The sequence below is a fragment of the Bufo bufo genome, chromosome 7 (genome assembly GCF_905171765.1).
Source record: "Bufo bufo chromosome 7, aBufBuf1.1, whole genome shotgun sequence".
NCBI lineage: Eukaryota > Metazoa > Chordata > Amphibia > Anura > Bufonidae > Bufo > Bufo bufo.
This window is the reverse complement of record NC_053395.1, coordinates 173,152,388-173,179,161: the sequence shown is the minus strand read 5'-3', so window position 1 is coordinate 173,179,161 and position 26,774 is coordinate 173,152,388. Positions and strand designations below refer to the sequence as shown.

The 26,774-nt window shown below is 41.3% G+C and overlaps 1 protein-coding gene across 3 annotated transcripts in view; it reads left to right on the top strand.

The window, feature by feature from the left end:
• PCBP3 (poly(rC) binding protein 3) overlaps nucleotides 1-25,620 on the top strand; it is a 67,730-nt gene extending 42,110 nt beyond the window's left edge. Inside the window, exons 6-13 of one of the 3 annotated variants that reach the window (XM_040439227.1) lie at nucleotides 303-431; nucleotides 5,653-5,727; nucleotides 9,954-9,995; nucleotides 11,052-11,130; nucleotides 11,473-11,532; nucleotides 13,781-13,833; nucleotides 16,586-16,755; nucleotides 25,161-25,620. In XM_040439227.1, the coding sequence (XP_040295161.1) occupies nucleotides 303-431; nucleotides 5,653-5,727; nucleotides 9,954-9,995; nucleotides 11,052-11,130; nucleotides 11,473-11,532; nucleotides 13,781-13,833; nucleotides 16,586-16,755; nucleotides 25,161-25,203 (651 nt within the window). In that variant the 3' untranslated portion in view covers nucleotides 25,204-25,620. Of the gene's footprint in view, nucleotides 1-302; nucleotides 432-5,652; nucleotides 5,797-9,953; nucleotides 9,996-11,051; nucleotides 11,131-11,472; nucleotides 11,533-13,780; nucleotides 13,834-16,585; nucleotides 16,756-20,804; nucleotides 20,842-25,160 lie in introns of those variants that run through there. The other 2 variants (XM_040439226.1, XM_040439225.1) reach the window with 2 other exon arrangements.
• The last annotated feature ends 1,154 nt before the right edge of the window (nucleotides 25,621-26,774 follow it).

Here is a 26,774-nt window from a genome sequence, read left to right as displayed (position 1 = left end):
GAGAAGGAAATTATTGGTGTGGGCAATATATAGCACATGTATCTCTAGGGCCATATGTGAGGGACTATTGTCTATGCAGGGGAAGAAGGGATTAACAAGGGGCGGATTGCAGTGCACTGCTGGGAGATGTAGATGCTTGATGAGCTGCTGCCCACTCATAGAATTCCTTCCGATAATGTGATTAAATAGAGAAAAAAGGGGAATATTACACTAGAAAGTAGACTTTTTTGAGAGATGAATGCAATATAGTGAGACAGTTATACATTATGCTATATTTTACAGTATTCTCTTTTCTTGTGCAGTCTACCGGGGCTCAGGTACAGGTGGCTGGAGACATGCTGCCCAACTCCACAGAGCGTGCAGTAACAATTTCGGGCACCCCTGATGCTATTATCCAGTGTGTGAAGCAGATATGTGTAGTGATGCTGGAGGTACAGTGTGTTGGCGTAGCGGTAATGTATACACACTGATGCACACGTATTCAACACCAGCCTTGTTAAGAGATACTAAGCTTATCTACAGAATATGTAGATCTATTATGCTGAGAGCATCTAAGGCGGTGTACTGTATATAGCATTTTTATGTTTTATGCATTGGCTCATGCTATATTCCATTCTAACTAGCAATGGGTTATTTCAGTATTTTATTGATTCTGACAAAGCAGTGGTTATTATTAAAATGTAAAATTAAATGCAATTTAAAGGCTATGTACACCTTTGGGGGCATTTTTTTTTTTAATTACTGCATTGTACTCATTTTAAGCTAAAAGTCATTTGGTCTTTATTAAAAATGTGGAGCCTTTTTTCTGTACAGAGCTGAGATGCTCAAGTAGCAGCCTCTGGATTTTCTCTCTTTTCCGTCAGTTGGGGAGCTGACCGGCCCTTATAAACACTCATTATAGCTCTGTTCTTATCTTACTAAAGAGTGTGGCTTAAATAGGTATTTATGACCTCTTAATAGTTTAGAAAAAAGGTTTATTAGATGACCGGCACAAAGTAAAAATACCAGTCACACAGTTAGAAAAACAGTTAACCCTTTCTGACAGAACGGCTCAATATTTTTAATAAAGGCCAATGATTTTTAGCCAAAAATGAGTAAAATGCAATCATAAAACAAAAATTTACTTCGAAGGTGTACATAGCCTTTAAGACAACATTTAGTTTAACTGTAAGTTGAAATATGATGTACAGATCATTATCAACTTACAGTGTAAGGAGAACTGGCTTTAGGGCTCATTCACATCTACGCTATTCATTTCTGTTGTTCCGCTCTGTCATAGGAGCAGAACAACAAAAAAAACAGAAGAGTTTGAACCAACGAAGGACACCAACGGCACTCGAAGGACCGTATTGACTATAACGTGGTCCCTCAAGTTTACATCATGGTGTTCATAATTTCCCCAGACAGTATAAGATAGCATGGTACGCCATTGTCCTGCATTTTTTACAGAATCTGCGGGGCATGAAACACAGATATCATCACACTAAACTGTACACTATAGGCTGTGGTAAGTCAACTAAAGACTATGGTTATTTTTAAAGCAAGAGCCTCTACACAGAAGGGCATTGGACAGCTCATCTCATCCGCAGTTGCTTGTTTGCCATATATACTTAAGGATTTCCATAATTTGCTAATTACATTTATTGGCAGATTCTCATACCATGATCTCCTATTTGAACAATTCTGTAAAAGAACAAGCCATAGAAGCAGACCTTTATCTTCTCCTTCAGTTAAGCTCTCTTCAGTTGGAGATGATAATTATCCTACATACTGATGTAAAATGCTGAAATTAACTCTGTCATGTTTTCCACAACGTATATCTAAACTTTCAGATAACTTTTCAGAACAGGCTGCCATATGTGTATACATGAGCTATAGCTCTGCATCTGACCATTTTATGGCTCAAATCTGGCATATTTGACCAGTTTTCTCCTTTGAATGCTGCATCTATAATTCTCAGCTATCACTGAGTTGATGTCACGGTTGATGTCAGATCTAACAGCCTCTTTGATTACTCTTTATTCAGTGTTTGTTTGTGACCTCATCCCCTGTTTCAGGTGTAGCTTAGTACTCATTACTCTACCCTATTTAGTGTTGCCCCACCCTTCTGACTGTGCAGTAGATAGCTTCATTTGGGTTTGGTTGAGCTAGTGTGAGGTCGTCTCTGGTGTTCCTACTCGTCCATCACTACAGAAGTTAAGTGTCGCGTTTGTTTGTGTTTTGTTTTCCCTTCCTTGCTTGTTGTTACTAGGCCTCAGGGATATGCCTGTTCCTTCATCGGGGAAGGAACGGGTTGCCTCACCCTGACAATATTCTTAGGGATCTCTAGGGTCTCCAGGGTCCCAGGTTCCAGGGTATGGGCATTTCTACCTTTAAGGGATGCCCATACGGTTAGGAGTCAGGGCCAGGAGTAGGTTTACTAGGAGGTGTCCCTAGCGTAGAGGCCTAGTGGCTTTCCCTTTCCCTCCTGGTTGTCAGTTTGGTGTTTCCTCCTATACCTCATCCGTGACATTATCTGCCGCCAAATAAACCGCCATTTTGTTCAGGTCAGTGCAGCTATGGATCCTATGTCATCACTGGTCGAACAGCTGCACGGACTGTCATTGGAGGTAGCTGACCTCCGCGCAACAGTCTTATAGATTCAGAGACCACAGGCGTCTGGTTCCGATGGTGGGTACCAGGCCTGCCCTGAACCTAAGGTGGCTCTCCCGGACAGATTTTCTGGGGGTAGTGACAATTTCATTCGGTTCAGGGAATCGTGTAAGTTGTACTTTAAGCTGCGTCCATACTCTTCTGGGGATGAGTGTCAACATGTGGGTATGATCATTTCTTTGCTTAAAGATGATGCACAGTCTTGGGCTTTTTCTCTGCCGACTGGATCACCGTCCCTCCAGTCGGTAGATTAATTTTTTAGAGCCTTGGGGCTTATTTATGATGACCCAGATCGGATCTCTCAGGCTGAGACCAAGTTATGTGGTTTACGGCAGGGAGAGACCTTATCCCCTGTTTCAGGTGTAGCTTAGTACTCATTACTCTACCCTATTTAGTGTTGCCCCACCCTTCCGACTATGCGGTAGATACCTTCATTTGGGTTTGGCTGAGCTGGTGTGAGGTTGTCTCTGGTGTTCCTGCTCATCCAACACTACAGAAGTTAGGTGTCGCGTTTGTTTGTGTTTTGTTTTCCCTTCCTTGCTTGTTGTTATTAGGCCTCAGGGAGATGCCTGTTCCTTCATCGGGGAAAGAATGGGCTGCCTCAGCCCTGACAATATTCTTAGGGATCACTAGGGTCTCCAGGGTCCCAGGTTCCAGGGTATGGGCATTTCTACCTTCAAGGGATGCCCATATGGTTAGGAGTCAGGGCCAGGAGTAGGGTTACTAGGAGGTGACCTTTTCCTGTCCCTAGCATTGAGGCCAAGTGGCTTTACCTTTCCCTCCTGGTTGTCATTTTGGTATTTCCTCCTATACCTCATCTTTGACAGTTGATGAGGGGAAACTAGCTGCAATGAATACACATGAATCAAAAATATTCTGCTTCTAACTCTCTCACTCAATCAAAATCTGTCAGAAGAGGATATATTATAGAGAAGTGCTGAGCAGTATGGATGTGAATAAAGGAGCTGGCGTGAGATAATAACACTATCTATTAGCTGCTGAAGCATTCCTGTGCTCTCTGGTCTCTCTGTTTATATTTACCCTTCCTCCCTCCTTCTCTCTATAGACTTCTATGGGATGATCTCAGTCTTCAGTGAGCAGGCAGCCCATTTTGATCTCACAAGACAAATTTCTCATACTGTACATTTCAGAAAGAAAGTTAGTTTAGAACAGTGAGGGAATAAAACAGCTCATAACTGGAGAATACATTTCTCTCTGATAAGATATATCACAAAGTTTGTTATATTTGCCTGATTTTGCTTTACCCAAAGTTGTGTGAATGTACAGTGATCCTTTAAAGTCCATCGATTATCACTCTCATTGTCTCAGAATAGCTTAGTTTTAGTGCACACTTATGGTATATACAGGTCCTTTCTCATTTATGTTCTTGCCCAAAATGAGAACATTTACAAACTGAGGGAAGAAAAGAACAAATTCCAATACCTTTCTTTGAGGAATGCTTTCCTTTATCCTTGAGAGTTGTTACTGTTTTGGCTGTAAAAAAGATCAGGGGCCCCACTAAAGGGGTTGTCCAGTGTATAAGAATGCTTTATATACTGTATCTCTGCATACTTCTATGTGGCTGATTACAAGCCGTCTAACTACATGAGCACCGCAGCCAATCACTGGCCTCATCGGTCTCATCTGTATGTATGACACTAGGGTGCTAAGACCTGTATTTGGCACATGAACAGCTACACAGAAGTATACAGAGACTGATATGGACCACCAGTACTGAATTGACTACTGATGGCTTTGTTTTTTGTTTTTTTAAGCATTCTTTGCATTAAAAAGTATATCCTGGGCTACACCTTTTAGCCACAGGAAATGTGATCCAAATTCTTCCATATCGCTGGGAAATGGCCATACTCATTTTAACAATTGTTAGCAAGATGCTGACAAGCCATTCATTCACTCAAATTTTTTTTACACTACAAAGACACTGGGATCCCTGAGTCTCTTGGCCCCAAAGCAACACCTATGATTGCTATGCCCATAAAAAAGATGGGTGTGAACTAGACATCTCGCTAGACAGCCTCTGGAGAAGTGAGTGAGTGGTATACTGTATCTGGAGGAGAGAATACTCCTCTTTCGATTCACACAGCAGCTGACCTCCTCCGCTGTCTGCAAAGCCACCGGTTCCTCCACTTCTGGGTGGACTGATATCACTGGCGGCTTCACAGACAGTGGAGGAGCGCAGCTGCTGGGAGGATCAAAAAGTCAGTATTCTCTCCTCCCCATCTAGGGCTTGTTCCCTTCTCCAGAGGTACCTTTGCCACCAATGAATACAGGCGTTCCATGCACATATTTTCAACAGAACATTAGCAAAATTATGCATTTGTAGCGGAATACATGATTTTGTTAAAACACACTGAATACCAATGAATCCATACATCATATTAATGCTGGAACATCAATGACTAAGTGATCCACAGCATAGCCACTAGAAAATAGGGCAAGATGAGATGTCTAGCCCAGGCAGTGTGAACAGAGCACAGGGGTGTAGCAGTAGTGGTGCTTCAAATGCTAAGGCCAGGCTCTAGGTGCTCTAAATTGGTAATTTGCAAAAATATAGTAAAGTATCATATCTCGGCAGCAGTTCAACCTATAGACAAGCAACATATATCAATTGAATCAGCATGATCAAGCCTACCAGGAAATATGTCTGGTTTAATAAGGTTGATCATGCTGACAGATGCTCTTTAAAACATCTTCATCTTTTTGGTATTCTTCCTACTATGTGGAATTAAAATCAATTTTGTACTGCAACTGTGTGGATTACAGATATAAACTATATGCAATTGTTATAACAGTATCTGTTTAATGTTAGTACAATCCACTTCTGTGTGTGCTATTGTATTAAATTTACCTTATTTTCCATAGTTACATTATTTTTTACTTTTTGTTTAGTAGTGTTATGCTATCTTACATCACGTGGCTGTTGATTCATTCTAAGGGGTACTCTAATATTATCTCTCCCTCTCCTATGCCTTTTCCTAGTCCCCTCCAAAAGGTGCCACCATCCCTTACCGTCCAAAACCCGCTTCCGCCCCTGTCATTTTTGCAGGTGGTCAGGTAAGAGCGGACCAGCTGGGTGCCTCCACTGCCAACCTCAGCCTATTGCTGCAACACCAGCCTCTGCCCGTTAGTTTGCAAAGATTTTCTTGCATGTTCTCTCATCCTTCATGTTATCACTCATCAAGACTGGATCATTCACTCTGAGACACTGCCGGCCTAGAGTTCCTTATGCCCACAGCAGAAAAATAACTTCCATAAAGTAAGGTTTTGTCTTCTATGGGACCCAGAAAGTAGCCATTTTCAGCATATCAATGCTAGACAGGGACTGGAGTCACTGTGCCGAGTAGCCCACCCAACTATGCCCCCAGTATATTGACAGTACATAGGGTGCTGCTTATGGAAAGCATCTGTATATTGGTGAGGTAAACAGAGGTCCTTATGACTGCTTCTCTTCAGTGAGAGGGCATGAGGGTGCAATATATATTTCATTCCAGTAAGAAAAAATATAAAGTTCTCGTTAGTGTGATTACAAATTACAGGATTATTGTCAGTTGCCACATGTAGGGCAGGTTCACACAGTTGTATTGTGGCTTTATTTTCCCATCCTTTTTGAAACAGGACTAATTCTCAGCAGATTAGTGAAAGCCATAGGGTTGTCCAGGATTTTCCTTACCTCAGGACAGGCCATCAATATTTGAGTCAGGCGCCTAGCACCTTTGTCAATCAGCTGTGCTTGAGTAGCTCTGACACCCAAATTTGGCACCGGAACGTCACAGCTCTGTCCATTGTGCACTGAACAGAGCTGGTTTCTGCAGCATTGTCCCCATTCCCTGTGGGACAGAACTAGTTTCTGCAGCATTGTTCCCATTCAATGCGGGACAGAGCTGGTTACTGCAGCATTGCTCCCATTTACTGCAGGGGTCTGGGTGTCGGACCCCTGCCAATCAGATACTGATGTCCAATCTTGAGGATAGAGCATCAATAGTAAAATCCTGAACTACACCTTAGATAGAAAAAGATTTAAAAAAACAAATACATACAATGCAGCTAAAATAGGCTGGTGTAAGTAGGCTCTTACATGGTATACAGTTTACCTAGAGCAGATTTGATGCTAATTACTGTAATCATTTAATATTTTGATGACATGCTCATATTTTGGCCCTTATATCATTCTTAGGCTTGAGATATTTGGCTGGATAAAAGATTCATATGGATCCTTAATATGGCACCAATAGATATTTAAGTGCCCATTTTGTACCACTCTATGGAGGTCATTTATCAAACTGGTGTAAAGTGGAACTGGCTCAGTAGCCCATAGCAACCAATCAGATTTCTCATTTCATTTTCCAAAGGAGCTGTCAAAAATGAAAGGTGGACTCTGATTGGTTGCTATGGGCCACTAAACCAGTGCTACTTTACACCAGTTTGATAAATGACCCCTTATGTCTCGTATTTAATACAGAGCCGAATGGCCTTATACAGTCTCTTTTTCCTGCAATGGTTTGGCAGTGCAACTCAAAGTTAATGATCTCTCATCCTTTGCATGAATGGGTGGGTAAATTTAGTGCAACGGTCTGCCTTCAGAATAATTAGGGGAATTAATGGGCGTTATCTTAATTGCTTTGTAATCTTAATGATGTCTAGATCGTAATTGTCAGCAGATGTGCAGAACATTGGGGCACATTTATCATTGCTGTCAGAAAGAAACACTGGCGGAGATTTATCAAAACTGATGCAATGGAGATGAAAAGGTGGAATCTGATTGGTTGCTATGGGCAACTAAGCTAGCTTTCCTTTGCCCCAGTCTTAAATCTCTTCCGCTGTCTTTGTTGCCCATTGCAGACAATCACATCACAGCTCTCATTTCTTAGACTGTTCCGGTAAAATTTAATTTGTGCTTTCATTGGTTGCTATGGGCAACAAAGACATTTCTGCTTTTTATTTCATAAATCTGCCCCATTAGTTCAAGTCATGAGCCATATGTAGAGCAGAAACTGTTGCATCCAGCAGTGACTTCATTTTAAGGATCATAGATTAAAGATATAATTATGTATAATTAAAATGATATTATAATTATAAATTTTGCATGTTTTTTTTCATTACTAGTCAGTTGTATAGTACCAATATTTTCCTATAGGGAAAAACAAGGAATGACAAATTTATTAGTGAGGGTCAATTATTTGTCTACCAGAAAAGCAATGTATAACAATGATTAGGATAAAAGGTGACAATGGGGGACATTTACTAAAGTCGTAAAAAAGTTGGGACACGCCATACTGGCGCAATAATTTGCTCTTTTCCAAAGAGCAGAGAAAAGGAAGTGGGGCTTAGCAGGAGGGGACGGTGCTTCGTACCACCCGCTAGATTTACTAAAACTTTTGCCAGAAAGTGGCATAAGTTATAGCTGAAATCGATGCCGGCATGTAGATGGTGTAGACTTCAGTATCTGGCGCACGGCAGGGCTGAGATATGTCTAATTTATTAAGAGAGGTCCCTCTCTTCTTAAATTAGGTGCATCTCATGCCGTTGCAGGGAGATCAAGACTGGCATATGGATACGCCAGTTTCGATTGATGTCCCTCCTATAGGAATTTAAAAAATATCCTCAGTTTTTATATTTTTTTATTTTTCAAATTCAATTTAGTGGGGTACAAGCTCTCCCTACGAAGACCAGCTTTGTATGGAACCATAGTAGCAAGGCTCCTTGGGAAAAAAATAAGCCAAGAGGTAACTCCCAGAGAAAGAGAACCGTCTTGCTAACACCACCTTCTGTAAGTGGCCCCCTATGAGTGAAAGTCCAAATTTTTACCAAGCCTTGGAACATTACAATGTTCAAACGCTTGTTATAAAGCCAGGCTTTGACTCATAGGGGGCCGCTTCCAAAAGGTGGCACTTGCTAGATGGTTCTTGTTCTCTGGGAGTTATGTCTTTACATTTTATTTTCCCACTCACTGAAACGCTGTAATATATTATGGTTAACACTAGATGTCGCTATAACACAGTAATTCCTGGAATTGGCGTAATTCTATATTACACTGTTATCCACTATACTTACTTTCATGAAGACGACTTTTTCCCTAGAAATTACCCATGTAACTATATAAATACAGAAAATGCTTATATAGTTACCTTAACTATACTACACTACTGTTCCAACAATTTTGATGATCCTTTCGTCAAGGACTTTAACGAGGTTTTCTGAGTGCTTTATACTGATGACCAATCAGCAGGAATAGGTCATCAGTATCTGATCGGTGGGGGTTCGACTCCTGGGACCCCCACCGATCAGCTGTTTGAGGAGGCCGATGCACAGCACTGTCCATTGGATGGCGGCTGTGCTTGGTATTGCAGGTCAGCCCCATTCACATGAATGGGAATGAACTGAGCTTAGGCCACGTGACCATTGAATGTGACATCACTGGTGTAGGGTAAGTTATGAGGTTCCTCTGGCGCTCACTGGAGCACTGTGGCCTCTTCAAGCAGCTGATCGGTGGGGGTCAGTCGGACCTCCAGTGATCAGATACTGATTACCTATCCTGAGGACAGATCATCAGTATAAAACACTTAGACAACCCCTTTAAGCTTCATGACAGAGACTTCTGAAACATGACTTCCATGTCAACTTTTGCGTGGTCAGGGTCATGCAACTTTCTTTTTCTCCCCATAGAAGCTGATGCACAGGTCTAACTCCTTTTGAGTGTAGACTGAGTTCCATTTGTTGCATGGCTTCTGCACATTGGTATTGACAAAGATTGCAGTAAGCTACAAATTATAGCAATTGCTATGTTGTAGATATATAAAGTCGTACATAGCGGGGGTCATTTACCATAGTTTTACAACAGTCACTTTACAAAAAGTCACAAAAGTTGCCAGAAATGGCATTGTGTGCAAAACATTTTTTTGTATTTTCTGCCTCTCCTGCTTCTTTTTTGCTGGAGCATGGACAGCATTAGATGTGACAAATTTATTAAGAGGCATGTGCCGCTTAGTAAATTGGTCGAATCTTCTTCCAGCAGGGTTTTTTACTAAGACTGGAGTGTGAAGCACCAGTCTTTAGTCAATGACCCCCATTGTGCATGTGACGGACAGCCTCACTGATAACATTTGTCATTCTCCTAGTTTCTGTCTGAATGGGAAGCATGCGTGATTCCATAGTAGGAAATAGTTTAAAAGTGTTGCATTGTAGATTCTTGGGTCCATTAGGACTCATTCATAGACTTCTTCTCTTTGGCTGTCTTTCCATATCTGTATACCACTCTGATTTTATTTCCCCTTCTGTTTCAGGCCTATTCTATCCAAGGACAGTACGCAATCCCCCACCCTGATGTGAGTTCTCATCTCTCATTTTCTATCACCCTCCTCTTCCTTACACTTTCTTGCCCAGCATGCTGATGTTACTGATAATTAATATTAGATCATAATATTAATATGTCTGAGATGGGAGCTCTGTATTTGTTACTCGGTGGGCAGCCATGGAATGTATGCCACAATGGAAAGAGGACTTGGTTTCAGCAGGTTTATGATATATCATTTTTACAAAGTGTATTAGTATTACTACTTATATTTATACAGGGTAAAACGGGAACACATAATGTAAGTATTAAAAATTCTAGGCAAAAATTTCATAATTATTCTATATGGCTAATATGTATACTGTACACACAGCCCATAAAATATTCACATCTTTATACATTATCGAATACTACAGCCTTTCATAAGGACCTGCATTTGTACGTTTTGTGTTGCTGCTGTTTGTGAAATCTCCTGATCAGTAACTAGTCCATAATACCAATCCCTGGTGGCCTGTTCCACCACAAAGTTGGAGGTATCATTGAATGTATCTACTGTGATATTACAGATGTGTCAACAATGCATGGGTAGTAAAAATGGCCAGTGGTTTTACAACATTTGGCAAACGTGTGTAAAAACAATTGCTTCGCTAGTTATCTCCCCAAAAATATGGCTTTTTCTTGACCTGGCAGTCAAATTGGCTATCTGATTAGGCTTTGTGTGACCAGCCCTAAGTGCATAGCTTTTGGTTTTGTTGCTTATCTTTTAGTCTATATGACTGCCAAGTATGGGCAGCATGGACGTTCCTGCTAATGCGCGAGTACAAACATATGAACACCATAAAAAATGCCATACTGCTCCATATTACAAATATATGTGATTTTGGCAAAAGATGTAAAGGGGACTTTCCAGCTCACGTGTTTCTTGCCCATTTTGGGCCAAGCTCCTTCTCCTCTACATTGTGTGTGTATGTCCCATGGTAACCTGGTGATTTGTTTTATTTTATTATTTGACTCTGTTTTCTTGTGCCTGTGACTTCTTGTACTCTCTAACAATAACCTTCTTAGTTCTAATGTCCCTCCTACCCCTCAGCAGTTGACCAAGCTCCACCAGTTGGCCATGCAGCAAACCCCCTTTACTCCCCTCGGACAGACCACCCCTGCTTTCCCTGGTACGTACCCAACTTTCCCGTTCTAGAGTCTTCCTTCTTTTCTCTTTTCACGTCTCAGGCATTTCACTTTTTTTGTCCATTTGTCGTTTTTTTATGCACTAATTTTCTTTTGAATACACTACAATTAGTAATATTCTGATAACTCCATCAGCTTGCACTCCATAATAAATGGCTGGGTTTTAGATAACTACTGGCGTTTTTTTGGTAGACATAGTGCTTTGTATTAGAAATAATAATGGATTTATTCCATTTTCTCATCAATTTATGAGCTTTTTTAGATGATGCAAAACCTTAATATTCTCAAGGGCAAGAAAGTTAAATGTATCTCTTCTTTCTCCTTAGGAGAAAAGCTGCCCTTACATTCCTCTGAAGAAGCTCAAAACTTGATGGGCCAGTCAGCAGGTAAAACACTTATAGCAGGACTAGATATATTGGTGCCTCCACTACTTAACGTGGATAATCTCTAGATAGGATTCACATATTAATCAAGTCAGGAGAAGAATTGAAGATTGTGGACCAACTATGAAGGGTTGGAAGGTGGTGGAGACATTTGCATTGAACACATCATTCTTTATCAATCACAAATTCAGTAATGATCCATCCTGTGATTCCTTCATTGGCTTACATTTTCAATAAATAGATCATTTCACAGTCAAATATTTCGACATCAATTCATTGTCTATTTTCATGTCAAGTTTCAATCCACAGTTTAAAACAGCCATGATCATTTACGCACAAAATCTGGATCAGATATATCCTACTGTGGATGTTCCAGTTGTTAAAATCTGATTATTTATTAGTGGTATTTTTTCAGCATAAACACAGCTTGGAAATTAATGGAAAAATGTGAGCACTGGAGAAAAGGATTTGGCAGAGTAGAGAGTTATATCTTTTACCGTTGTGAGTTATGTCTTTTTTAACCCCATTATTTTGCTTGGATACAACATAATGCAAAACAATTGGGGATGTAAGGCAGAAATTTATAGGCAAGCAAACATGATGCATTGATTTTAGTTACCAAATTAATAATATGTTAGGATTGAGGCCCAGTCTACAAAAATTCAGGACACTGAATTTTTGTAGACTTTTCAGCTTTGCAGAGTAGATTGGGGTACTGTTGGCAAAGTTATCATTACAGGTTGGGGGATAGACTGACCTAGATATAGCAGGAGAGTAAAGTCCCCCATGCACACTAGTGCCCCTTCAAAAAAGGCAGGTTTGGCCAACAATCTAATGTGTAAGTGAAGCTCCTGACTTTCTCCACTGACAGATGAGATCAGGAGAGACAAGGAGCGTTCAATTTCAATGTCTGATCCTTTTGCTCTCCCGTTAAAAATGCATACGCACTTGGCTGATCCTTTATGTGTATGGGGGAGCCGGGAAAAATGTCTGTCGGTCAAACAAGTGTTCAGCCAACAACCATTGAAGGGGTATAGGCATATTAAATCTATACAATTCTAAGCTAAGTATGCAGCTTCCTGGTCACATAAGGACAGGCTGTATTCCATGTCTTTCTGGAGACTGTATTAGTCTACTGTTCATTGCAGATGTCATAAAACACAACACTCCTGCTTCATTTAGACATTACATCAAGGATTTGTGTGCCTCCAATATGGCAAATTCAGGAAAGTAAAAATAAAATAAAAAAATCGCTTAAAATACATATAACAATTCAACATAATTAACTTTCATTAAAATCTTCAATTCCCCAGCAGCTCTCCTAGAGACATAAAGAATTACGGTATATACTTTCCATTGAAATCAATGAGCAGTCTTGTGCACAGACATGCTGGGTCCTCCAGAAAGGACACTGAATAAAGGACACCCTTCCCCTTTAAGTAGTAAATATTAAGTTATACATTGGTACCAAATAATAGTACTTCTAAGGGAAAAAGGTCACGTGAGATATAGCAAGTTTTTGTCTTTGATGGGCTGTTGAGTAGTTTGGAAGTGTTGTAGACCTTTCTGGCATGGAAGATTTTCCAGTATCGACACTCTGTTGTCAAAATTATAAAAATAAATCACCATACATATTAGATATTAAAATATTGACTTCTTCCTGTGTATGGAGCTATTGTACGGTACTTAGTTTTGGTTATTACAGATGCTTTGTGTTAGATTACTCTAAAGGCATTTACTGATCCTATGTTTTAGAGATTTTTCTAGCACTTTACTGTTTTTATACTTCACTGCTTGACACTGTTAAGTGGTGTCTTTGGAAATCAATATATTTTGATTAATTTACATTTAGAGTTCAGCAATCTAAAACATTGTGGTTGATTTAGTGATTTAATAAAATTTTTGAAGTACGGATTTAGTAAGTAGCAATATCAATCATTTAGTGGTTTATTTTAACAATTACAATCTGGCAAACACCCATACAGAGTTCAGGTAAGTACGTAGTTCTTGAGAAAGGTGAGAGTATCCATAGTGTCCACTTGAACTTTGGCAGTTTTTTTCTGAAAATTAAGTACATGTTGGATAATATGACATAATGTGACAGATGCCAAACTAAGCTCCAAGGCATGTTGACATTCTGATCTCAAGTAAGAGATAGCAAGAAGGAACAGGTGAGCTACAAATGGGAGCAGTGGAACTGGGATGTATGGAAACTATGACGTTACTCTAATATACTTTCTTCACATAATAGGTATGGATGCCAGTCCCCAGGCAAGTACTCATGAACTCACCATACCAAATGATGTAAGTATGATCCTTTGTTTCTGTCCTACTTTTGCTTCATTTTCATAATCTATATATATATAAAGAAGGACGTATATATGTGTGTGTGTGTATGTATGTATGTTCGGCGATCACTCAAAAACGCAACCATCGATTTCAACAAAACTTGGTATACACATCTTTTGCTACCTGGAAATAAATCTTTTAGGGGGTCATACGCCCCTACACAGCAGCTGCATGGAGTTTGCTCTGTAACTCAAAAACTCATCGATCAATTTCTACTAAACTTGGTACACACATCACTTACTATCTGGAAAAGAATACTGTGGAGGTAACATGCCGATACACAATGAATTTCTGTCTGTCCCGACGTCTGTCTGTTCTTTATGCGCGACCAAACGACTGGACCAATCTTCAACAAATATGGCACACATGTACATCAGGTATCCAGGAAGGTTTTAGACCAGGTCTCTGCTCTCTAGGACGTACCGTTCCTGAGATATTCCCAAAAAATGACCTGCATTAGCCAATACAAGCCTGCAAGTCTTTCTCTTCATATCCCAACTGCCATACACACGGTCACATGTCTCTTATCAGCCAATAGAAGCTTGCAGGCCCTTAGTCTTCACATATACACAGTTTTACTCCAGGTTTCCATAACAATCCAGCCCTTTTTCTTTACTGCTGTAGGTCAGCTTTTGGCTAGGGCTACACGACGATATGTGTCGCGCGACAATAAGTCGCACGACACATAGGGCACAACTAGACTGCTACATGTGTCACACGACATGTGACATGCTGCGACTGCAACGCGACAGTTGCAGAAGAATTCATCTTGGGTAGATTTTTTGTGACTATCGTGTCGCGGTCGCAGCATGTCACATGTCGCAGTGCGACACCATAGCCTATCATTATAAACATTGTTCGGACAAAATGTCGCACGACACATGTCGTCGTGTAGCCCTAGCATTAAAGGAGCAGGTGTGGACAGTGCACAGTGTGGCGGTCACTGTTAAAGGGGCGGGCACTGTGAAGGTCACTGTTAAAGAGGCATTCACTGTGGATGTTACTGTTCAGGGGGAAGGCCACTGTGGAGGTCACTGTTAAGGGGGCAGGGCCACTACTAAAGGGGCAACTGCTGTGGACGTCACTGTTAAGGCAGCAGGGTACTGTGAGGACACTGTTAAGGGAGCAGGGTACTGTGAAGGTCACTGTTAAGGGTGCTGGACCCTGAGGAGGTCACTGTCAAGGGAGTGGGGTGCTGTGAAACTCACTGTTAAAGGGGCGGGCTGCTGTGAAGGTCAAAATTAAGGGGATGGGCTGCTGTGGAGGTCCCATTTTAAAGTGGCGGGGCACTGTGGGGGGGTCAGTGTTATGTGGTGGGGGACTGTGGAGTTCACTGTTAAAGGGGCGGGATGCTGTAGAGATCACTGTTATAGTGGATACTGTTGATATCTTTTAACGACACACACAAACATTAAATTAAATAGATGAAATATACCCGTTCGAAGCCAGGTCCTTCTGCTAGTGATTAATACAAATATATCCTACTTGGCCATGACAAGGGATGTGCAGATGATATCAGAACATTTTTTTATGTATTGCAACAGCCCAGATGACTTAAGGGCTCGATGCCATTTGGTTTTAGAGTCAGAAGATCAGAAGATGACATGGTCCATATCCAGATAGCAGGCAGTGAACGTTCCTCAAAGGGAACGTTCTGAAACATTTTTCTGTTTTACAGAGTAACATTAGCAGGAAAGTTGTTTTTTTAAGCCAATTGAGGGTGACATATCTGACCATTTGCCAGTAGTAGCTGGGACATAGCATTGATGTCTACTCCATTAAAGGGGATTTCTAGTGCTTAAGTATTGATGACCTATCCTTGAAGGCCCATGCTGTACCTCTATCTGCCTCTGATTGTGTGCAAAGGCATGCACTGCTTTTTTCCTTCATGGAGTTTGTGAGGATGTCCATTATAAAATAACGGCATGTGCTTCTAATGCTGTATTACATATATATATACGTGTATATATACATGTATACCTGACGTCAGGTAATCAATATTATATTAGTGGTGGCTGTAGTCCTAACACCCTGGCTGATCAGCTTGTGGAAGGCGTCTTGGCCCTCGGGCAAGTGCTGCGGCATCTTCCTTGGCCTGTGATGTCGCATCTATTGGTCACATGGCCTTCCCATAAATTTGGTATTTTATCAGATACCTACAAAATTTTATTGTATTGTACGGAATTCTGTGAATAAAATGTATCATTGTCATCACTCACTGTCCCTAGTCGGGGTCATAATCTAGATTTACTATCAGTATGGCTGAACAGAACGGAATTCTCCAAAATGCATTCCGTTCCGTTCTCATACTGAAAAGCAAATCGAAGCATGCTGCAATTTGCTTTCCGTCCTGGGATGCGGATCAAAACGGATCTCTCATGACCCACAATGCAAGTCAATGGAGACGGATCCATTTTCTCTGACACAATCTGACACAATAGAAAACGGATCTGTCCTCCATTGACTTTCAATGGTGTTAATGACTGATCCGTCTTGGCTGTGTTAAAGATAATACAACTGGATCCATTCATAACGGATGCAGATGGTTGTATTATCAGTAACGGAAGCGTTTTAACTGAACTCTGCCGGATCCAGCAAAAACGCAAGTGTGAAAGTAGCCTTAGTCATTTGGTAGTATGTCTTATGGCAATTGCAGTTCCTGCACTCTTTCATATCTGGATATGTTTCAGCTTTTCTAATTTTTCAGCTAATAGGCTGCATCATCGGACGCCAAGGGACCAAAATCAATGAAATTCGACAGATGTCTGGAGCACAAATCAAAATAGCCAGTGCCATGGAGGGGTCAGCAGAGCGTCAGATCACTATCACTGGGAGCCCAGCTAACATCAGCCTTGCTCAGTACCTCATCAACGCCAGGTAAGCAATTTTGCAGACACACTATACTGTGCAGTGTGAAGACTTTTATAAAACTAGGGGCATAGAAAATAGTTATGGCTTTACTAAAAACTAAAACTAAAGCTAGAAATACTGAATTTAACATACCTTAAAATAACATTAACATAGCATACTGTCCGCTGTTTCCTAAAGTTTCATTCGGACTGCCGTATTTGGGATTTATGTAGTACCATGCCCGTAGCCTGGTGGAGGCCCATGCTGTACCTCTATCTGCCTCTGATTGTGTGCAAAGGCATGCACTGCTTTTTTCCTTCATGGAGTTTGTGAGGATGTCCATTATAAAATAACGGCATGTGCTTCTAATGCTGTATTACATATATATATATACGTGTACACACGTATACCTGACGTCAGCACGCAGAATGCCTTTGGGTCCATAATTAGGGACTTTTTCCGTCTGAGCCTTGTTGTGTCCTTTAGCCCTAATATGTTACATTTGCAAATATGTCATTTTTTTACATTATTGGTTTTACTTTTGCCCCTACCCGAACAAGGCTCTTCGTATGTGACCTCACATTGTCATGGATGCAAACCTATGAAATGGTCAGTGAATACACTTACTATCTAATGCCAAGGCTAATTGATTGAGTCATATTTGGTGACCAAGCAAATATGTAGATTATGCTTTCCAGCCATACATTGCTCCCATAGGATTGATTGCAAGGATCTATAAGCTATAGGTCTGTGTCCCCTTCTAAAGCATCCCTGCAAAATGGTAATCCAGGACACCAAGATGTGCAGAAATTGCCACTGACCACTATTCTGCCACCAATGTACATGAGATAAGTCTCTGATTAGTGTGAGTGGTAATCTCTTGTACAAGCAACTGTAATCATTTCCCAAGCGACACCAGTTGCATGTAGAATTCCAGTGAGGGAGAATTAATGTTTATGCCTTTAGGTAGTTTATTGAATACATCTTGAGGAATGATGATAGAGGTAAAAGGAAAATCCTCTCTTCAGCTCTGTGATGCATGTCTTACAAACAGGAAGAGACTGCAGGACACAGGATATGAACTCACAGAAGAGGAGTTACAGGATGAATGACATAATTATTATTATTATTTATTATTAAATCGACATTCATTCCATAGCACTGTACATATGAAAAGGGGTACACATACATAATACAGACAATTGCACTAAGCATGAACAAGACGAGTTACAAATTGGTACAGAACGAGAGAGGGCCCTGACCGTGAGGGCTTACAATCTACATGATATGGGAGATGGACACACTAGGAGAGGGACAGATAATGAAATACAACCATAAATAACTTACATAAAACCAAATATAACAATCACCACTAGATGGCAGCAAAGTACACTAAGTTTCATGGATAAATATAACAGAATACAATCATTTCAATTCTAGTCAGAAGCCATAGATGGGACAGCCCAGCCCCATTCCTTCAAGTTGGTTGACGCTGCAGTTCCCTGCACAGCTGGGTAACCTGGGAGATACAGTGCAGAAATAGTCAGTGAATAGGACTCAGCGCTGCAGTCTGTACATTCTCAGGGTCACATAGTTCAGACATGAGATGTAAACTCCCTTGTGATGAAATGATGGCATGCATTTACCTTCTCTTGTAATAAGGTCATGCTGTATTCAATAGGTGAGCTTTACATTTTTGATCAAAACACCTTATAAGCCAGGGAACAGCAATTTTTGTGTAATTCTCAGAAGCAAATAATCTAATTACATTCAGTTACTTATCTGCTTTAATAGACAAAGTGCTGTACAGTTCTTATGTCATTTTCCAAAGAACTTCTAGTGTTTTAGAACCAATAAATCTTTTAGAACAGAACAACATCACAGTTACTTCAGAGCAGATACACGTAAAAAGAAAGTAGACAGAAGTGCAGAATACATATGGCATGATAAAAAATGTTCACTCTTAATGTTTGACTTTATCATTATATATTCTCCATTAATCAATTATATCTTTGCATCAGGGCCGTCTTTAATATTGATTGCACCCTGGGCAAGAATTTACTTGGGCCCCCTGGATCCCGCTTTCCCACACCCTAGCATGCAATCACACCCTCCACCTCAACACACACACACGCACGCACGCAAATTCAGTCAGTTTTGTCTGCGATTGCATTGCGTTGTTCAGTTTTTTCTGCGTGAATGCAAAGCTTCACTGAAGTTCAGGTTTGGGTTCCGTGTTCTGTAGATTTTATTATTTTTTTACATTATAACATGGTTAGAATGGAAAATAATAGGATTCTTTAATACAGAATGCTAAGTAAAATGTCCATTGAGGGTTAAAAAATTATAAGGATTAAGTTCTATTTGATGGCTAGATTTGCGTTATATGAAATTCTATACCATTGATTAACTGTCTGAATAAATAGAAGGCTTAAAATACCATTTTATTAAATACTACTTATTAAAAACTTGTGGCTCTCGACTAGATTTACAAAAACAGGCTCAATGTGAGACGGCGGTGTTTGTCCACAAATTATAAGGACACAGCAACCATTTCACTGTTATCTCTCACATATTAGTATATAGTTGTCCACTGTGGGAGATGTGTGCTAATATTGTTTATTTACAGTGTCAGTGTATATCAACACACAATGTATCACTTTCCCTTTAAAGTGGTGTCTATAAGATACAATGGAATGTTGTCCCAGGATCACTCATTCATATGTAAGCGCTGTTGTTTTATGTGCCAAATCTGGCCACCAGCACCATACATCCAGGATGTGACCAGGGATCTAATAATGTATGGTGCTGGTGGTCAGATTTGGCACATAAAACAACAGCGCTTGCATATGAATGAGCAAGATCCTTCTATCTTCATTCAGCAGGACCTGCGCTGACGTCACAGCGCTCACCTCGTGGTGAGCACGATGACGTAATCGAAGGTCCTTTTGCAGGTCCTGCAAGAAGAAGAAAGAAGACGATAACGGCTGCACGATCAAGCGGATGAGGTGAGAAATTATTTTATTATTTTGTAACCCTCAATGGACATTTTACTTAGCATTCTGTATTAAAGAATGCTATTAAACGATGTCATTGAATTTGTGGGCAGTGGCCAGCGGGGCTCAAGAGGCAGCTCCCTTGGGCCCCCAGGAGCAACTGGGTCGGGGGCAGCTGCCCCTTTTGCCCCGCGTTAAAGACGGCCCTGCTTTGCATATATGAATACATGCAAAGTTCTACAAGTACCTATAGGAACTTTATAAGTAAACCGTATTTTGTTTAAAGGGGGTGTCCTGACTTTTACTATTGATGACCTATCCTCAGGATAGGTCATCAATATCAAATCAGCAGGGGTCCGGCACTCTGCACCCCACCGATCATCTATATGAGGAGACGGCACATGCGCACTGCTCTCTTCCTGTCCAGTGCTGCTGTCTATGGCAAAGACCATAGAACAGGCATCCTCAAACTGCGGCCCTCCAGCTGTTGTACAACTACAACTCCCACAATGCCCTGCTGTAGGCTGATACCTGTAGGCTGTTCGGGCATGCTGGGAGTTGTAGTTTTGCAACAGCTGGAGGGCCGCAGTTTGAGGATGCCTGCCATAGACAGTAACAGCGGCGCGTGCCGTCTCCTCCTACAGCTGATCGGCGGGATAATGGGTGTCGGACCCCCGCCGATCTGATATTGATGACCTATCCTGAATATAGGTCATCAATAGTAAAAGCCTGGACAACGCCTTTTAATAGGGTCTGTCAGCTGTTTCCAACCCCTACAATAGAGAGAAAAAACAATCTTCAGTCTTGTTTTTTTGATAGAACACTGTCTCACAACACTACTACTCTACAACATGTAGCAGAAGACAGATAACAATTGCCGGTGTTTGTACAATGCAGGATGTACTTTGACTTTGTTTTACTTCTACTGATATACTGTCTTTCTTTTTACCTTCACAATCCCATCTGTTGCTTCTGTGCTTTTCTCTATTTCTAAACCTGAACTACTCCCTGCTGGTCATTATCATCTTCTTCTTGCCACACTTCTCCTCTTGTGCTTCCCCATGCCTTTCTCTCTTTCAGGCTGACGTCTGAGGTTACCGGGATGGGCGCGCTGTAATTTCCTTCCATGACTTCCAACTCTGACCCTTCCGTCCACAGCCAAGCATTCTCTTACTTTCTGTCATCGTCCCAACTACACTACAGACCTGTATGATATGTGCAGGACTTGCCAAAGCTGCTTATCGAATGCTCATGGATCCATGTGTGTCACATAGTTCCATCAGAGCCATGTCAATCTGCGTACGTCAACAAGACTTCATTATACTACTGACAGATATGTCCATACTTATACATGCATGCTGAGAGATCCTGTTACAGTGACTCGAAAGTCAGTGCATACCGGTCTTTACATACATATTCTTGCTGGTCACAGTATACAGAGTATTTTAACATTATGTTTGGTGTTCATACAGCAGCTCATGCATGCACCATATTTTTAAATAAAGGACTATGCATTCAATTTTCCTAGGGGGAAAAATTAGTAAAAATAGGAAATTGGCAAGTCAATATGTCTTTGAAGGATTACGCTGCTGCTGTTAAATTCATTTATTGTGTTGTTTTGAATGGAATGATCATATGAAATGGATTTGTGTTTCGTGATTAGGTAACTAGCATGTTCTCGTCACACTTAATGCGGTTTACTTTATGCTGTAGTGAAGGTAGAACATTTATTACAGTCCGCAGCAACCAACCCCCTATTAGGTTTCAATGGGTTATGTATGTATTGGTTGCTGTGGCTAACTGCTGATCATTTGCACTAAATTCTTACATAATTCCACTAAGGTTTGGTGATTGTGATCAATAAAAGTATCCAAAGACGACTAAGAAAGATCTAAAATGCTGCACACAGAATGTGCTTCCCTTGTTTTGTGTAATGTTCTTGGATAAAAGCTTCACCCGGACGCTCCCTTTGAAATCCACACATTGACTTAACTATGGGTTGGATTTACTTCTGAATGCTTACTTTCCTGTGGTGCTGAGAAATTTCGAGGTTCCACCTGCCTGCTTCCTCCAGTACAATACATGCTCAACGCCAGCATGGAGTGTTGTCTTGAACCACCATCTCCTCCATGTAATAGTCCCTATTCGAGTCATTACTCTAGGGATGTCTTTTGGGAGCCATTGAAATGGCTAGCTGCTATTGAGCAGCCTCATTCATGGAAGCATAGAAGCACATAACACGCTCCATCAAATATTGTCCTACCCACACATCTAAAACTAGCCCTGATTATAACCTAAAGATGTTCCATAGGCCAAGGATTGGGACAAATATTGAGGATAAACTTAATACAAATGCTTGATCCCAATAACTGGCCCAAGTAAAGGTGTGGAAACGATCATTCGTTGGGTGATCAGGAATGAATGGTTGTTCCTGATCATTGTCTTAAAGGGCTTCTGTCACCCCATTAAACCGTTTTTTTTTTCTTTACTAATAATCCCTACACTGCGATCTCAGCATACATAAGCTAATTAATGATTTTCGTTCAGTAGAATTTGTTAAAAATCGATTTTTATAATATGCAAATTACCTTGCTACCAGCAAGTAGGGCGGCTACTTGCTGGTAGCAGCCGCATCCTCCGATGGTAATGACGCCCCCTCCGCTTGTTGATTGACAGGGCCAGGGAACGGAATCGTTCTCTGCTGGCCCTGCCTGTTTTGATTCAATATCTGGCGCCTGCGCCGCGGCCGTACCTCTCTTCAATCTGCGCAGGCACATTGAGAGGCCGCCTCTCAGTGCGCCTGCGCAGATTGAAGAGAGGTACGGCCGCGGCGCAGGCGCCAGATATTGAATCAAAACAGGCAGGGCCAGCAGAGAACGATTCCGTTCCCTGGCCCTGTCAATCAACAAGCGGAGGGGGCGTCATTACCATCGGAGGATGCGGCTGCTACCAGCAAGTAGCCGCCCTACTTGCTGGTAGCAAGGTAATTTGCATATTATAAAAATCGATTTTTAACAAATTCTACTGAACGAAAATCATTAATTAGCTTATGTATGCTGAGATCGCAGTGTAGGGATTATTAGTAAAGAAAAAAAAAAAAACGGTTTAATGGGGTGACAGAAGCCCTTTAAGTATTGGTGTAGTATTGGTGTAGTAGTATACAGTAGTAGTAGTGGTGGTGTATAATGCAGGCTGACACCACTCCAGTCTGACTTAGTACCTACAAGGGGCTGCTGCTACACTGCTGTTATTCCCCACCATGAACCTATGAAGAATAGTAGACCAAATAGTTGTGCCAGCACAGAAATAACATCACTATAGAATTACTGAAAGTGTTGGACCTACCATACAAAATGAACCAGAAAATTAGGCCAGCCATATGGTAGTGTCAATAAAATAGCTACTAGTACAACAGTACCCAATCAAACGTACCACCCAGTGTAATGTATGTGCAGTAAACAACAGTCCCATCTTGACAGGATAATCCTGTGAATGGGGCCACAGGGGTTTAAGCAATTTTGCCCAAAAAGTGGCTGGGGACCGGCAGGGCAACATTCAGAGAAACTATACAGTATTTATTGTCCAGTGTAAAGACCCTTTAAATGAACACTGATTGGTGAGCGGCACTTTTTATGACCCCATATTAGGGCATCTAAAAAAGACTCTTAAATGTAGCTATCACTAACCATGTCAATGTTAGATATCAGTATGCAAGAGGTCAAATTACATCCCGGGACAGTGGTAGAAATTCAGTAGGGGCAGACAGGACACAGACCCTACAGGCAAATTTCCTGGTGGGCCGATGCTCAGGGGACCACCTGATCCCTAATCATGGTCCCCAGCTGGACACATAATGATTTCCAGCTCTCAGTAGTAATTAGTGCATGAGGTACTTATGCATTTGGCCGGCAGCCACAGGGGGCCTCCTGAATTCAGCTGTATCGCTGTCCTCCGGATTGTGATACAGTTGAATACTGCAGAAGGGGTGGCAGTATTTTGTGCTGCACTGTGGTGTTTGGTACTGCTGGGGCAGTATTTTCTGCTGCACTACAGTACTGCTGGCCCCGTCTACTTGTGTTGTCCTCAACTACTTGTGTTGCCCCTTTTGTCAATTTTGACCAACGGACAACATGGGGCATCTTTTAGGCCACTTTAAATTCCCAGTCCACCACTGAAATCCAGGATGGTCTGGTTGAATCTTCAGCACTTGTTTAGTGTGGGTTTAAATAGTCAGGAGCCTCAAGAAAGATCATGTGGCCCCACTGGTGGATCAAGACATTACTCCATTACTCTGTGTGCGATGCAATAGAAGAAACAGGTAGGGAGAACCAATGAGATCTGCATGTTACACGACTATATATATATATATATATATATATATATATATATTAGTACAACTCAATAACATGTAGTATAACTAAATCCACATTGACACCCTCAGTTGCTCTGTATTGCTTTTCACATCACATTACCTGCTTTACCTCTTAAAGGGGTTATCCCATGACTAATGTAAAAAATAAAAATCAGACATCATATAGTACATGAAAATCTATTTCACATGGATCCAGAGATCTCCCCATTCATTGCTCTACTAGATTTATATCAAGCTGACAGCTCAAAGGGAGTGTCTTTTCTGCAGCAGATAAGGGGGCGTGTCTCAGCTTCCCCTATCACAGCTCAGGGGGAGTGTCTCTTCTGCAGCAGATAAGGGGGCGTGTCCATGCTCTCCCTATCACAGCTCAGGAGGCAGCTGAAGAATGAAACTGAGCATGTGCGGCCTTCTCAGTGAGCAGGACAAAGAAATAAGAAAAAGAACAAACAGCAGGTGGCGCTATACTGGTACATGTTATTAAATAACTTAGTGGCTATGTTAAACTTTTCATAACATGCAATTACAAAAGAAGTCAGATCCAGGTGCTGGTTTGAAAACTGTAGAATATTTTTCATGGGACAACCCCTTTAATAAAGAACACTATCTTATCAACATTTTCTATAAGGAACCTCATACGAGCTCAATATATAGATTTTTCATTATACCTTACTCAGAGACAGTAGACAAATTCACCTTCTGCTCCAGAGACATCTGAACGTATGTTTTCTCGTTTCATTATTGGGGATCCCTTAGCTTCTGGTGTCTACACTGTGGAATAAAACGTAGTTCATTTAAGTATGATTATGTTGTCTTCTTAATACTTTGAGATTATTGATGTGTATGCAATTATTTATTGACAAGTCTAAGAATATATATTATTCCGTGCTCATCCGTGGCTCTGTTTGCTTATTTCTGTCATAATATGATTGATAATTACTGCTTTCACTTGGAAACAATTTATCTAACTTATGTTAATGGTTTCCTTAAGTAAAAAAAGTCTGCAATTTCCAAAGTTTCAGTCTGCAATTTCCATTCCCCCATTTTCACCCCCCCCTTTTTCTCAGTTTGCAGCTACATCCAGAGGAATGGGATGGTGCAGACATTTAGACAATAAACCTGCCATATGTTACCAGACTCTGATGGTGCTAGAGAAGACACATCATGGTAATCGGTGGCCTTCCAATGTCATCTTGTGTCCAGTGTGTTAAAGAAAGTGCCCGCATTCATATGGAAAATCATTCTACAGTATTTGTACAACTGTTGGCTGTTAGCTGTCCCTTCTACATCACAAGATGGATCTGCAATGTATTTCAGCCAAACAATTCCTGAGCAGTTACGGTGCTCAACATGAAAGTTGGTGCTCGAGTGACTACACAGAATTGGTAGGAGTAGAAGATGAACCACAAAAAGTAGACTAATTACGGTACCTTATTTTGACATCACGCATGATAAACCTCCACCGTCGCTTCTGCGCTTTGATCACCTCTGGTAAATTTTATGTTTCAGGGGGGTTCAAATGTATAATGTAGCCAATGACTGGTCTCAGTAATATGCAGCGCTATAGACCGTATTTTTCGCTTTATAAGACGCACCTGATGATAAGACACACCTAGATTTTTGAGGAGGAAAATAAGAAAAAATATATTTTAAACCAAAAGGTGTGCTTTTGGTGGTTTTGAACTAATGGTGGTCTGTGGATGACGCACTGTTATGGGGGACCTGTGGATGACGCACTGTTTTGGGGGACCTGTGGATGACGCACTGTTATGGGGGATCTGTGGATGACGCACTGTTATGGGGGATCTGTGGATGACGCACTGTTATGGGGGATCTGTGGATGATGCACTGTTATGGGGGATCTGTGGATGACGCACTGTTATGGGGGATCTGAGGATGACGCACTGTTATGGGGGATCTGAGGATGACACACTGTTATATGGGATCTGAGGATGACGCACTGTTATGGGGGATCTGAGGATGACGCACTGTTATGGGGGATCTGAGGATGACGCACTGTTATGGGGGTCTGAGGATGACGCACTGTTATGGGGGATCTGAGGATGACGCACTGTTATGGGGGATCTGAGGATGACGCACTGTTATGGGGGATCTGTGGATGACGCACTGTTATGGGGGATCTGTGGATGATGCACTTTTATGGGGGATCTGTGGATGACGCACTGTTATGAGGGGGATGTGTGGATGATACACTACTACGGGGAATGTGTGGATGACACACATATAGCATCTTATGTAATGGGGGTCACAATTCACACAGGGACAATATACTGTGACACATATAATACTGTGACCAGCATAAGATGGTCTTATGCTGGTCACAGTATCATATGTGTCACAGTATATTGTCCCTGTGCGAATAGTGACCCCCATTACACCACAGGGCACACAGTAGACTTTTTATGTAAAATCTTTTAATGGCTCTGCTTTCTTCTATACCAGTACTCACTATAAAAGCAGCAGTCCGGCCAGCACGTGACGTCACTCACTCAGTCAGTCACGCTCCTGCCAGCTTCATTAATGTGAGTGAGTGACGTCACGCGCCGGCTGGACCGCTGCTTTCATAGTGAGTACTGTTATAGAAGAAAGCAGTTTTTATATGTAAAGTCTATAATCTTCAAGCAGTATCTCTGCTTTAAACAAGGGCAATCCTTTGTAGT